We start from the raw sequence: 14,002 nt of genomic DNA, 5'->3' as shown, positions 1-14,002 counted from the left end.
GCTCCCTGGCGAAAGAAAAACTAGGAAAGGGGTGGTGAGTGTGCACTCAATGGGTAATAAGAACATGATAGTGTATGGACAAAAGTGTAAGGTGATCAAAGATATACAGTCTCAGTAGAGAAATAAGAACATAATCATATATGACATGATAAACACACATACCAGTATCGATCTAACACACATGGTATAACGATCAGTAAATCACTAAGAATCAGCAACAGACCTGCTCATAACCCCTGAGCAATATATATAACAGTATAACCAAGTATGATAAAACAGTAATAGATCATCAAATGTGAGAGCATCGCTCCATCACAAGAATATGTCATATGTGGGAGCAACGCTCCACCACAAGCAATACATCATATGTGGGAGCAATGCTCCACCACAAGCAATGCAACATATGTGAGAGCTATGCTCCACCACCAGCGATACAACATATATGGGAGCAATGCTCCACCACAAGTAATACAAATGACCAAAATATCTAGCTATCTAGCTAGGGACTACGTGAGAATACTTTACCACAGATAACCCGTGGGCAGTCCAAAATGTCAGGACCCCTGTCTGCACGAGACACTCTGACACAGATAACCCATGGGCAGATAGGATATATCTCAGTCACAGAACACGCCTAATCTCAGTCGCAATCTGAACTTGCAGTAGGTCGAGCTTGCGGCCAACCAAGCTCTAGCGATCATGAGCTGGCGGCATGCTAAGGTCGCGGTTGTAAGCTAGTGATAGATCAAGGTTGCGACCGAGATTAGGTGGCTAGTCAAGCTCACAGTCGTGAGCTAGTGGCCGACCACAGAGAGAGAGAGAGAGAGGACAGAGAAAGAGAGAGAGAGAGAGGAGCGTACCTAGATCAAAGATGTTATCGAAGAGATAGGAAATTGGAGAGAGAGACGAGAGATGTCGTTGCTAAAAGAAGAGGGTTACACATGTAAGAAAATTAGGGCTCAACCTGTTAGAGTGTATACTAAAAGCCTAGCTTTTTGTAAATATTTATTTTGAAATAAAGAATCACATTGGTCAAATATCTACATTTATGCTAAGTGTAGTTTTTCAATTAATTTATATTGTAGATAACATGGTGTGTGGTGTCACAGACAGAAGATCATGTTATCAGTTCATTATAAATTATAAACAGTAGCTCACGACTAAGATGGATAGGAACAAACTATTGGAATAGTCATAGTGTAATTTAGTATTAGTTTATCTTGACTATAAAATTATACTAGTACACTCTGAGTGTATTGAGCAGGATCATTTAATGTAAGTTCTTTTTATACTGACTGCATAAAAGAACAAGACCTTTGTTATTATGGAAGTGTGCGCTCTTAATCATGATATAATAACAAACACATATACTCAATATTCATTTCTTTAATTTATCAAAGGGTGTGATTTAGTTCAATAAATCAATAGGCCCGATAAGTTGGGAAATGATAGTATTTATATGGTATGTTGTTGATTATAGAATGAAACTGTGTCCTAGGAATCTAGGTTGATAATGTCCCCAAGAGGAGCTCATAAGGATTGTCAAGTAAACTCTGCAGGTGGACTTAGTCTGACATGACGATAAGGTTGAGTGATACTACTCTTGGAGCTAGATATTAATTAAGTGAGTTGTCAGTAACTCATTTAATTAGTGGACATTCGATATCTTAAACACAGGGAGATTAACACACTCATGATAAGAAGGAGCCCATATAGTAATATGAGATTGGTGCGGTAGTTCAATAATAACTCTTTAGTAGAATGAGATATTATTGATGAACTCGAGTTGGGTGTTCGGGACGAACACGGGAAGCTCAAGTTCATCAGGAGACCAAAACCAATTCTTCCTCTTAGTCCCTGTCGTAGCCTCTTAATTATAAAGTGTTATACCCACCCATACCCACCTTAAGGTGGTCAGCCAAGCCTAGCTTGGAGCCCAAGCTAGGGCCGGCCAAACCAAGGTGAGTTGGTGGTCGGCCCTAGCTTGAACCCAAGCTTAATTGGCTGACCACATTAAATTAAAAGGATTTTATTTTTTAAAATCTTTTCTTATGTGAAAGCCATGATTTTAAAAGAGAGTTTAAAATTTAAATCTTTTCTTTTATAGTTTTCTACAAAAGATTAAGAGAAAGGTTTGATATATTTCATTATTTATAGTTAAAAGGATGATTATTTTTTATAAAACTTTCTTTTTATGTAACCATTCTCATGATTTTAAAAGAGAGTTTTAAAATTAAATCTTTCTTTTTTATAGTTTCTACAAAAGATAAAGAGAAAAGATTTGATATCTTTACTTATTTGTAGATTGAAAGGAAGATTTTAATTTTGAGAAAAACTTTCCTTATTGTAATCATCCACATGTTTTAATAGAGAGATTTTAATTTATAAAAGTTTCTTTTTATAACCAACCATGAAGGGAATTTTTAAAGAGAAATTTTTATTTTAAAAATTTCCAGAAACAAATTAGGAAGTTTTAATTTTGTGTTTAAAACTTTCCTTTCTTAGAAGAATTGTAGGGGCCGGCCACATTAATAAATAAAAAGAATTTTTAATTAAATTTTCCTTTTCAATAGAAAGGAAATTAAGGAAGTTTTAATTAAAATTTTTCTTATTTGTCAAGACCAAGGAATATAAAAGAGAGAGTAGAGGTACCTCACCTAATAATAATCTATCTTCTATTCCTCTCTTCCTTATGGTGGTCGGCCCTCTCTTCTTCCTCTTCCCCTATTCTTCTTCTTAAGTGGCCGACGGCATCATCTTCTTGGAGAAATCTTGGTGGTCGTATTTTGTTTGGAGAAGAAGGAGAGATAGGAGGCATTGTTTCTTAACATCCCTTGGAGCTTGGTTGGTGGCCGAAGTTCTTCAACTCAAGGAGTTTGTTGTTGGCCGAAACTTGCTTGGAGAAGAAGGAAGCTTGGGTGGATTCTCGTCTCGGTAGATCGTCGCCCACACGACGTCCGAGATAAAAAGAGGAATATGGCAGAAGATCGTGAGGTCTATAAACTATAAAAGGTATAACTAGTTATTAGTTTCCGCATCATAACTAGTTCATCCTTTTATTTAGATCTTGAAATACCAAACACAAGAGGCTAATGAATCTAGTTTATCGAATTTATGTTTTCGATTTTGTGTTTCTTTTGTTTTTCGAATTTGTGATTCGATTGTTCTTTTTGGTTAAACCTAGGGTTATTATAAGGAAATTAAATATTGGTTTTCTTTGTAAGACTTTGTCTAGGTAGTGGTGGATGATCTCATACCCAAGAAGGCCTAGTATCTCGCCACGTTTGACTTGGAAGTCGAACTTTGAAATAAATATTTAATCGAATTTGTAACATGGGTGGATTTGGATTAATGATGTTAAGCATCGTTTGCGATCCAAGTCTAAACCTCTAAGAACAGATAAGTTGAATTTGGAATCAATAATGTTAAGTTCTGTTTGTGATTCCAAATTTAATTTCTAAATAACACAATAGGTTATTAGGAATGGTTCAGGACTTATACAAAATTTTTGTACAGGAAAACCGATATGATATTTCCAGTAGCAACCAACAATCTTAATTTTTAATTTTTATCCAGGGCTACCGACAGAATCACAATTCCATCGGGAAGAGTTACCAACGAAATTGTGTTTCTGTTGGAAATTATCAACAAAATTATGATTCCATTGGTAACTCTAGACGGGGGTTACCAACGGAATTGCATTTCCGTTGATAGCTCGGGTTCTTACCTTCACGACGGAATTCAGAAATCTGTCGAGAATGTAAGAACCGAAACTATAATTTCCCTAGGTTATCGATGGAATTATGATTCCATCGGAAGCCTGGGGAAATTAGGATTTTGGTTCTTACATTCCCGACGGATTTCAGATTTCGTTAGGGGTTACCGAGAGAACCACAATTTTATCAGAGTAATGTAATGGAATACCAATTCTATCTTAATACCCTGACAGAGATAATTTCCCTTAATAGGCAGTTGATCTAAGAGCGTTCGGCTAATGAGTCACTCGCTACGAGAGTTTCCTGATTTACCCTAATTGTCAATGAAAAACTTCTATGAGATCGAATCGATCATTCCAAAATTGATTAGCGTAAGTTGAATATTTGGTACCATTAAAAATAATAAAAATCCATCATAATTTTTTTTAGTTAATTACATCAAGTATCTAACTTATGCTAATTAATCTTGGAATAATCAGTCCGACTCAATAAAAATTTTCTACCAACGTAAATTAGAAAATATTCATAGTAAATGACACATCGGCAACCGTTTATTAAAAAAAATATATCTGTTAATTCACTTAATCTTGAACTCTATATTTATATATCTAAAAAAATAGAGAAGCTGCTCTGCTGTACCAACGTCTGGTGGCATCATAAATTTTTTTTCTAATGTAAAATTATTTCCCATTCAAAATTGAAATAATAACATTAAAATCCTTGATTGTCTTCACTAATCGTAGTGTGAATTGACATTCTTTAAATATGAGACGCTAGCTCAAGTAGCAGAATTCATGGAGGATTTGACGACTGCTATCTACATTGGCTTTGCGCAAACTTCTTGGACCTGACGATCGCATCCATCAGCTGCGCCACCCTCTCCGCCCCCTTTCCTGGCCGGAGCGCCGCCGCGTCGCCGACCTCGGAGCACGGCGGATCCCCCGCGCACCACCCGCCGGGGACGACCAAGTTCCCGTTTCTCCGCCCGAGGAGTTCCTCGTCGATTCGATCGAGCACGGGGTCATCGCGCGGGAACTTGCGCGCGAACGGCGCGTTGCTCCCCACCATGCTCGGCATGTCCTCCGCCGTCAGCAGGTGCGGGTGCTGCTTCGGCGGCACATCCCACCGGATGTAGTGCAGGTCGTGGTTCGCCACCGTGCCCGCGAACTCCGGCGCGTTGCAGATCGCCGTCTGGAAGTAGCCCTCCGGCGACGAGACGAAGTTTGTGTAGTACATGAGCAGGATCCGGGGGAGATTGTCCCACCCCCACACGGTGAACTCCACGAACTCTCGCGACAGCGCCACCCACGCAGAGCCTGAGATCGTCGACAAACCAATCAAAACACCGCGAACAGTCGATCAATCAGCGAGAGACGGATCCACCTGTGAACAACTTGAACGCGGTGGGCAAATCTCTCTTCTGCGACGCCCAAAACACGTCGGTCTTCTTGTTCAGATACAATCCGGGGTCGACGATCACCGGCTTCGCTCTCTGTTCTCTGCAAACTCGACGACTCAATTAGCAGCTAGCTCATCAAATTGCGAGAAAAACACAAACCGAATTCTTCACTAACTCTTTCCACGCCAATTGGCTGGTGTGCTCCACGAAGCTTATGTTCCTCGGCAGGGTTGAAAAAGCGTGCAGTAAATCTGCCACCGGAGTCAAGATCGGAGTTCAGAAATCGAAGTTTCATGAGAAATTGATTCGACAGGGGAGGTTTTGGGTACCATCTTGCGTGACGAGAGGATAATCGGAGGCGCTGAGATTGATGAACCAGTCCCAGTCGTTGCTCTGTTTCAGAAGCAGAGCGCAGGCGTGGAGGGTGTTGGCCACCATCGTCGGGCCTCGGTAGGTGACCATGTTGGCCTTCTCGATCACTATCACGTTTCCGACGGCCGCGAAGAGGCTGTCGTTGGCGACGCGCGCCGCCAGCGCTTGCCGCTCGCTCGCCGGCGCCTCCCGGTCCAAGTGGACGACGTAGAGGTTACGCGGGTGGTACAGCGCCCACAGCGCGCGCCACAGCCGTTCCAAGTCGCCGTTCGATCCCGAGACCAGGTAGGCCAATCGGGGGACCCGCAGCCCCTCAGGCTCCGCCGCCTGCGGCGGCGACGGAAGGTAGAAGACGGTGCGGAAATAGGGGAGGAGGCCGAGGGTGGAAGCGGCGACGGAGAGCAGGACGAGAGAGATGGAGATTAGGAGCAGCGGCCACAGGCGGCGGCGCTCCATGGCAGGCCTGACGAACGCCGCCTTGAGCTTCGTGGTGTCCATGCGAACCGGCCGGTGCACCTGCAACCTCAGGCCATGGAAATCGAACGCCGCACACTGCACACCTGAAGAGCAAAACGACAACAGAAGAACAAAAAAAATAAACAATCTCTCAAAATCGAAGGCGATGACAAACTGCAATTTATAGAATCAAAAATCTCAAGAACAACACGTACCTAGAAAATAAACTACGAGTCATCGTAGAAACGTGAAAATTCCAAGGATTAAAACGAAAAATTTCTAAAAAAATAAAATTTCACTATAGCCCTCTCTCTTTGTATCCTTTTCACTTTACCTCTCATAATTCATATTATAATATTTTGTTCCCTGTAGATTTTATAATTTTAATAAAGAATAATTATTGAAATATTAATAAAATACTTATTTAATAAAATTATCCTTAAGCCTTAAAATTAGGATTTTTTTTTTTTTTTTGCATTTTACAAACTACATACAGAGGTAAAATATAATATTTTGAAAAGTTTGGGGTAACGATGAAACTTTCTCTTCTGAATCTCGGAAAAAACGAGGATGTCGTGGAGAGCCGAACCCAACCAAGTATTTAATCTCCAGCTTAATATAGTAATTAGTAATTAATAATCTTAGTGGAGGGGAGAAGATATTGAAGAACGCTTGCTTGCAGTGGAAACGGTTGGCACAATTAATTCTAATACCAAATTTTATTTAAGTAAATTTCCCATTTAATTGGATTAGATCCCATCGAGGAACTGAAAGTGATGGCGAGTCGGTTTTCTTTAATTATGATGCGAATTAATATTTGTTTTATATTTGAATCAATAGAGAAGAATTTTATTGGATTTAGTTAGTTTGAGATTTTTTTAGAATCCAGATATCTAATTTTCTAAAATCGATTAATTTTAAAAATGGCCTGTATATTTTCGTAAAAATTTTTCATCGATATAAATTAAAAAAACTCTAATAAAAATTCATCCAAATGATCAGCTTTTTAAAATTTTAAATTTTACATTCGGAATCTTTGATAAGGCTCAGGTAGAGATGCCGTGGGAATTCATTAGATCGCGCAAGCTGCGGCTTTGGACAGCTCTTTGGATGGGAGGCTTTCATCACATGGGAAATAAAATAAACCCTAAAATCAAATATTCCTCTACTAATTCCCTAAAAAAATGCATGAAAATTAAAAGGAAAAAAAAATAGGTTGATGATGAATGTGGTACTAATCTAGTCCAATATATAATTTTAATATGTGCATGTGGAGAATGCTTCTTTGATAATTTTTTAGTGTGTAAGTGTGATGGTCTTTTTTATAATAATTTAGATATTTGAGTTTTAGACTCGATAAATTTTGGAGGTGGATGATGATTCCCTATTCACTCACGGATAAATTAGTAAACACAAGATGGGCATTTTTCTAGTTTAAGGAATAAGTAGGAGTTTTAGCGAGTCATATTATTGGATTTAGTTGGCACGAGCATAGTTTGGCATGATTTTGGATTTGTTCATAATTCGCCAAGTAATTGATTGTGCTAAGATTGTTGATATATAAAGGCTAAGATTGATAAATAAAGATTAAGGTTCCGTGGATTGGCACAGTATGATTGCTCCAATAAATTTAATGATCAATTTTTAACAGCCTCGTTGGATATCTAATGTTCCACATGTGAAGGGTTGCTATACTAGAATAAAATTCTCTCATAATTTATCCCCTTTTATAAAATATGAGGACGCCCTAACTTCACTTTCAAAGAGTAGGATCTTATTTAGTCATCTAGTCTAGATAGGAGGATGAGTATAGACAAGCTTGGTCGAAAAGTATGTGTTTGCTTGTGCTAGGCCACATAATTGAATGCACTTAGATTAATAATAAAGGAAGAGTAAGTTTTTAGTTGACTTAGGCATGTTAAATTAAGCAATTGAGTATATTTTAATAAGACAAACTTGATCAACTTAATCTAATTTATATTTTTTTAATATCAAAAAAATAAAATGCTTAAATTTTAAAATATTTTGATAATCTTAATATCAAAAGACTATAATACCCACAAAATTTAAAATTTTTATACATATTTAGATAAATGGCAAAAATGAACCTTTTTGAGTTGGCCAGGCTTTAAATGGGCTGGAGTTGACCAGGCCTTAAATAGGCCAGCCCATTTAGCTTTGTTTGACCAGACCTTTTATTTTGATGCCTTATTAGATGTTCTAATATCTAATAGAAAATAACCATAATTTAGATTTAAAATATATAATTTAGATTAATTCATATAAGAGCATCCACATCAATTATCCTAAACTAAACTTTTACCTTAAATTTTACATTTTACATTAAAAAAACATACCCTACTCATTCCTTAAATATATATTTTATAAATAGTAGTTCTTTAAATTTAGAAAATGGATTCCATTCCCTAAATATTAAAAAACTATTTCTCTCTCCTCCCTTTAATAATAAAAAATTTCTCTCTCCTTCCTCTAATAATAAAAGATTTCTCTCTCCTCTATCTTTTTCCTCCCTCTAATAATAAAAAATATAAAGGAAAGAGAAAAAATAAAAAAAAATAAATATATGGTAAATTATAGAGAAACTGATATATCATATGGTGAAAAATGGATATCTAAATTTAATAAAATAATTTTTTATTCTAAATTTTAAATTTTGGATGAGGATATGGATGGTCTAAGGGGTTGATCACAATTCGAATTTGTTTTCTCGTGTAAACTAAAAATAAAATTCATAAATATATATATATATATATATATATATATATATATATATATATATATATATATATAAATTAAAAGCCCATTTTATTATATAACAACCAATCAACAAAGGGTAAAAGGAAAAAAAAAATCAAACAAGAAACACAATTCCGATAATTATCATCAATGTTCTAAGAACGGACTTCGCGGAGGTAATACCGGCGGCGCCGGTCACTGCGTGGTCGGAAGGAGCCGGCACCGGAGACGGCACGGGGACTGGGGTCCCTCCGGTTGGAGTTGTCAGGGTCGGCGGAGGCGTCGGAGATAGAACAGGGGCAACGGAACTTTCAGGCGGCAAAGTCGCCGACGGAGGAAGCAGAGGCGGATACTGAGGTGCCCATCGAGGTGGCGAAGAAGCAGGGGAAGAAGCAGGGGTCGGAGACAGGACCGGCGGGGCCGAGACGGGCGGCCAGCGCGGTCGCCGCACGGCCATCACCACCACTGCCAGCTTCTGCCCGCGCTCGCACCTCCCCGGCGCTCCGCTGACGAAGAAAAACGGCCCCGACCGCTCGAACACAAACCGGGAGTCGCCGCCATCGAGCTTCCGGATCGGGTTGCTCACGTCGCACGAATCAAAGTCTTGCTCCGCCACCACCAAAACAGAGTCCTCCCCCTTCTTATACTTAAAAACTGCAAAAAAAAAAAAAAAAAAAACAGAATAACTCCATAACTCAAAATTCAACTACAAAAACTAAACAAAAGATCACAAATTCACAAACCAATGGAGTCATTGACTTGAAACCGATTTCTCTCGGCCCAATGCCCGTAGCTCTCCGAGGGATTCAACACCCATCCATCTTTTCCTCCGGCATAGAACACACAACCCCGAGCTGAATCCACCAGAGCCACTGCAAGCAGCAGCAGAAACGCCAAACCATTAGAAGAAAACGAAGACAAAGCCATCGTTGAGCAGCTGAGTGGAGTAATGCGCGCTAGCTGGAGGCTTAAATAGAAGCAGGGGAACCAAATGCTACCGTTGAGGCCATCGCCGGCTGGTTCCGTAACGTAAAGTGGGTACGTTTCGCTTCCGGCAGCTGCGTGGCAGGCGACGGAGGACGCGTGGAGGTTGAGAAGCGTGACGACGCCGACCAATGCTTTTGTAATTTGGTTTAATGTACATTAATTGAATTTGGTTTAATTTGCATTAGTGATTAATTAATTAATTTTTCATTAACGGCTACTATATTTAATTTACAATTTTGTATGGTTGGCCAATCAATAATTTGCCCTGATAATCACAATTAGTTATTTATTTTTGCCAAAAAAAATAGAGAAAATGTTTCTAATTTCTTTGTGCAATAAGTTAAGGTTCATCGTGCAATTAATAGTGCTTTGCTAAAATAAAATATATTTTGTTATCGAATAAAAAAACTGATATGGCTCAACCGATTTAGTATAGTCAACCCACAATAAAATATAGATAGATAAATTATAGAGATATTTATCCTAGCACAACGATTCTTGACATGAAAACGGCCAAACATCTAATAAGAGATTTTAAATACCTAAAGCCCATTATAAATTTTCTAACTAGCCCGAGATGTCCCTTTCTCCATACCCAAGATTTTAAATTTAATCCAAATTCTAAAACCCCAAATATTTTCTAAACTAGCCAATAGATGAGTTTGATGAGAAGTGGAGTAAAACATAATATCAATAAATTTGATTTATTGTATTTTTGATGTCTTGTATAGTTATTCTCTTTTAAACTGTTTTTGTTTTTTTGAATTATTTGTTTCTATTTTGTTGAAATATTATCATTATGATATGAAAGAATATAATATGTTGTATTAATTTGTTTAAGAATAAAAATTTTTCATAAAAAATGATGATTTATTTTAAATTTAGCCTCTCCAAATAAATCTTAGTTTCACCCTTGATTAATCAATATTTATTATACTACAAAAAATACAACTTTTAGCGACAAGCATATCTCGTTGTTTTTTGCGATGAAATATACAATGTCGTCACTATTAGCGACGGAATATATATGTCATAGCTAAAAATAGTATTTATATATATATATATATATATATATATATATATATATATATATATATATATATATATGTCGTTATATTCCGTAAGTTAATTAGCGACGAATTTAATAAATTTGTCGCTAATTAGCAACAGTAAACTATTATCCGTCGCTAATATCCTGAACAAAATTTAGATTGCATAAACACATTGGCGATGAAAAGTTAATATTAGTTGCTAATTCGATAAACAGAACATATCAATATATTCATTTTAAAAAAAACTTTCTGAATTTCATCCAATTTTCATGTTTACATCCAAATATAATCAAATACAAATCATCACAAATAATGATTTTCACAACAAATTCACAATACACAACCATATCAATAAGCTCATAACATAAAATCATATTAATAAACATTCATATACCACCAATACAAAAAAAAATAAATAATAAATAAAGATAACATCCAAAATTATGATGAAAATCTAATACAAAATAAAAAGAAAACATATTTCGCTTTAGATTTTAGATAGCTGGATATAGTGATAGAAATATGCAACATCTGAATATGATCATGAACAATTATAATACAATTAGAGATGTATATAATTTTTAAAAAGTAATAGTAATATTTTTTACTAAAATACAGAGAAAGATTAAAAGATAAGATGAAGGATAACATATCTCAAAATGATTTACTCAGTAGGGGAATGGTCGGGATCCTCAATCTTCTGGGATTCCAAATGATGCAGGTGCGATATCTGTGAATCTGGAGTGAACGCTGCTGCAAACACTTGCATATGACAAACTATATCCTCAGTTTGAGCATGTTGCTCACGCATCTCTTGTGCCTCTGCATCCTTCTCAACCATCGTCTCCTCCAATGACAAGGGTCTAGTCCACAAATCTTGATTTTCCTCCCGCAATGCTTGTACCTCACTAGATGAGGAGGAACTAAGACAACCCTTGATCCCTGGAGCCCTCATATGGTGAAAACAACTTTGGCCTGAAAGTCAAGCCTATAGAGGAAGGTCTTCTTCCTTCCACCGACAACATCATAATAAATGTCATTAACATCATCGGTAGAAAGATTTTGTTGTAATACCTAATCCTGTCGGGAAGCTGAGAAGACGGACCTGCCAGTGTGTCGTGTCTGGAAGGTTGACCGCATCCCCATGACCTGGTGGCGAGCTATCCTTTGCGTTGACCTAGTCGTCATAAGTCCTCCGGTCAACAATGTATGCAGCCATCGACCGGGTTGCCCCGGTCTCTGGTACCCGGTGCTCGAGGCGATCCCACAAATATATAAGCAACCGAATAATAGTGAAATAGTGAAATAAATGTAATGTGAATATGATGACGTACCCTGGCCCCGGGGGCGCTCTCGAATGGATTGGTGAGCTGGTCACGATGCGGATCTAGCCCTCTCGACTGTGCAAGGTAGGTGGATGTGAGTCAACTGAGGAGCCGGGTCTAGGAGCAGTGACGTGGAATCCGATGTAGCATGTATCCACAAGGCAGCATGTAAGCCAAAATATGTCCTCGGCTCACAGGCCGGTATACGACACACACTGACGACTCATAGGGCGGCTGGTAAAACATCTCACAATTATAGTAGTAATACAAAGAGTAGAACATCACGGCTCAATGGCCGGAAAACACCACAGATGTCCGGAAACACCGCGGTGGGTCGGATCTATGCCAAAGGCGGTGGAGACAACAAATGTACAGCCGTCGGAGCTGACTGTCGAGACGTCGGAGTCAGATGTAGGGTTGTCGGAAGAGGCGGCAGTGGCTACCGACGGCGACACCCGCTGGAGATGGCAGTGATCTCCCTCCGTGGCATCAGCGTCGGCGAGGAACGATCGTGGCCGACGGCGAAGGCGGCGCAAGTAGCGTCCTCTACTGGACGTGCTGGAGGCGGAGAGAATCATGAGGAGGGGAGGAGATGGCGTCGAGGAGAAGTAAAGAAGAGGAACGGCCATAGACGCCGGTGAGTAGCGAAGTGCAGCGGAGCTTCCTTCGTCGAGTCTTCTAACGGCGGACCAAGACCAGTGAAGCCCCCCTTTCCCCCACTGTTCCTAGTGGCGGCTCCCGACAAAGCACCCCTTCCCTTGGCGATGAGGCTGAGGAGAAGAGGAAAGGAGGTATAAGAGAGGAGGAGGGGAGCGCCGGCAGCTTCGTCAGCGCCGGCGAAGGGCCCGAGAGGGAGAAAACCCTCCTTGGCTGGCGGCGGAAAAAGCATGAACTGCCTCTTCTCCTCTCTGTGAACAGTGCTTTAAGCACTAAAACCCTAAAGGCCTTAACCCAAGAAAGGACGAAAATGCCCCCTTCCCTCTCCTTAATTCCTCTCATGCCCTAAACTATATCCGGATCAATACCCTTACATTAACTCGAGAGTACGCACATCAAAAAGGGGGAGATTATAAGTACCTCGGGGTTAGTTTTGATGTGATCAACTGAGTTAAGTTAGTCTTTGCCAATTTGATGTCTTATGTCTAAGTGTACAGCGACTTAGGAACACAAGAAGTTGAGCGGAAGACACAGCGAGTGAGAACGATGGCACGGGAAGAGAGTCAACGAGTTCAATGCATCCGAACGATAAGGAGTTGTAAAAGAGTGCATTGTTGGAGTGAGAATGACGCGCATAACACATCCAAGGGATGAAAAGTTGAGAGGAAGCTTGCTCGAGGAGAAGGTCAAAATTGGGTTCGAGTAAGTTCAACTCCGGAAGACTGAAGCGTCACCCAAGTGAGCGGAGTTCGAAAATGGTCAACTAGGAAGTTAACATTGAAACTTGAAGACCCAAGGTGCCTCAGTTGTCTGAAGGGGCCTCAGATGTCTAGAAAAGCTTTTGTCGTAAAAGGGACTTGAGGCGCCTCCAGTCTCCAATGGACTGGAGGCGCCTCGGATGAACAGTAGTTGAGGCGACTCCAATCCCATAGATTTATCATTGCACTCAGGATAAAATTTTATCCACATGGAGGCTCCTTGGATGACAATAAAGGTGTCTCCTAATAACAATAATGGAAATAATCTCTAATTGATTTCACTCAATTATGATTTATTATATTTGGCACATAATCAAGATCGACATGAATTAAATAGGAAAAATAATATTTCCAAGTCTATTATATTACTATGTTTATAATTATTATGATTATATACCTTATTTAATCTTTTCATTATTGTGTTGGACAATTTTTATAAATAAACCTATTGACTTTAATAATAAGATTACTAATAAATTTTATATTATTTTTTTTCTCTACCTATTATTTTCTACATGGTATC

General features: G+C 38.9%; 2 protein-coding genes across 2 annotated transcripts; both read right to left on the bottom strand.

Moving 5' to 3' along the window:
* Positions 1-4,422: 4,422 nt before the first annotated feature.
* Positions 4,423-6,090, bottom strand: LOC122002578 (beta-glucuronosyltransferase GlcAT14B-like). The gene is made up of 4 exons (XM_042557792.1): positions 5,445-6,090; positions 5,291-5,366; positions 5,100-5,215; positions 4,423-5,032 (listed from the first exon to the last, which is right to left on the bottom strand). Exons 1-4 carry the CDS (start codon positions 5,983-5,985, stop codon positions 4,530-4,532), a joined length of 1,236 nt encoding a protein of 411 aa, XP_042413726.1. The 5' UTR covers positions 5,986-6,090; the 3' UTR covers positions 4,423-4,529.
* Positions 6,091-8,815: 2,725 nt separating this feature from the next.
* LOC121999725 (early nodulin-like protein 1) lies at positions 8,816-9,627 on the bottom strand. Its single transcript, XM_042554367.1, has 2 exons — positions 9,444-9,627; positions 8,816-9,354 (listed from the first exon to the last, which is right to left on the bottom strand). The coding sequence occupies exons 1-2, from the start codon at positions 9,625-9,627 to the stop codon at positions 8,816-8,818; spliced, it is 723 nt and encodes a 240-aa protein (XP_042410301.1).
* Positions 9,628-14,002: the final 4,375 nt, after the last annotated feature.

This window comes from Zingiber officinale, chromosome 7A (assembly GCF_018446385.1).
Source record: "Zingiber officinale cultivar Zhangliang chromosome 7A, Zo_v1.1, whole genome shotgun sequence".
In the NCBI taxonomy this organism is placed as follows: domain Eukaryota; kingdom Viridiplantae; phylum Streptophyta; class Magnoliopsida; order Zingiberales; family Zingiberaceae; genus Zingiber; species Zingiber officinale.
The sequence above is the reverse complement of the archived record's forward strand: the minus strand, read 5'-3'. Positions and strand labels throughout refer to the sequence as shown.

Excerpts from the sequence above, each read along its gene's own strand:
- LOC122002578 (XM_042557792.1), bottom strand. The coding sequence starts at position 5,985 with ATGGACACCACGAAGCTCAAGGCGGCGTTCGTCAGGCCTGCCATGGAG. Across the intron at positions 5,216-5,290 it reads AGCCAATTGGCGTGGAAAGA|AGAACAGAGAGCGAAGCCGG; the intron begins GTTAGTGAAGAA and ends TCGAGTTTGCAG. Across the intron at positions 5,033-5,099 it reads CGCGTTCAAGTTGTTCACAG|GCTCTGCGTGGGTGGCGCTG; the intron begins GTGGATCCGTCT and ends CGACGATCTCAG.
- LOC121999725 (XM_042554367.1), bottom strand. The coding sequence starts at position 9,627 with ATGGCTTTGTCTTCGTTTTCTTCTAATGGTTTGGCGTTTCTGCTGCTG. Across the intron at positions 9,355-9,443 it reads TCAAGTCAATGACTCCATTG|TTTTTAAGTATAAGAAGGGG; the intron begins GTTTGTGAATTT and ends TTTTTTTTGCAG.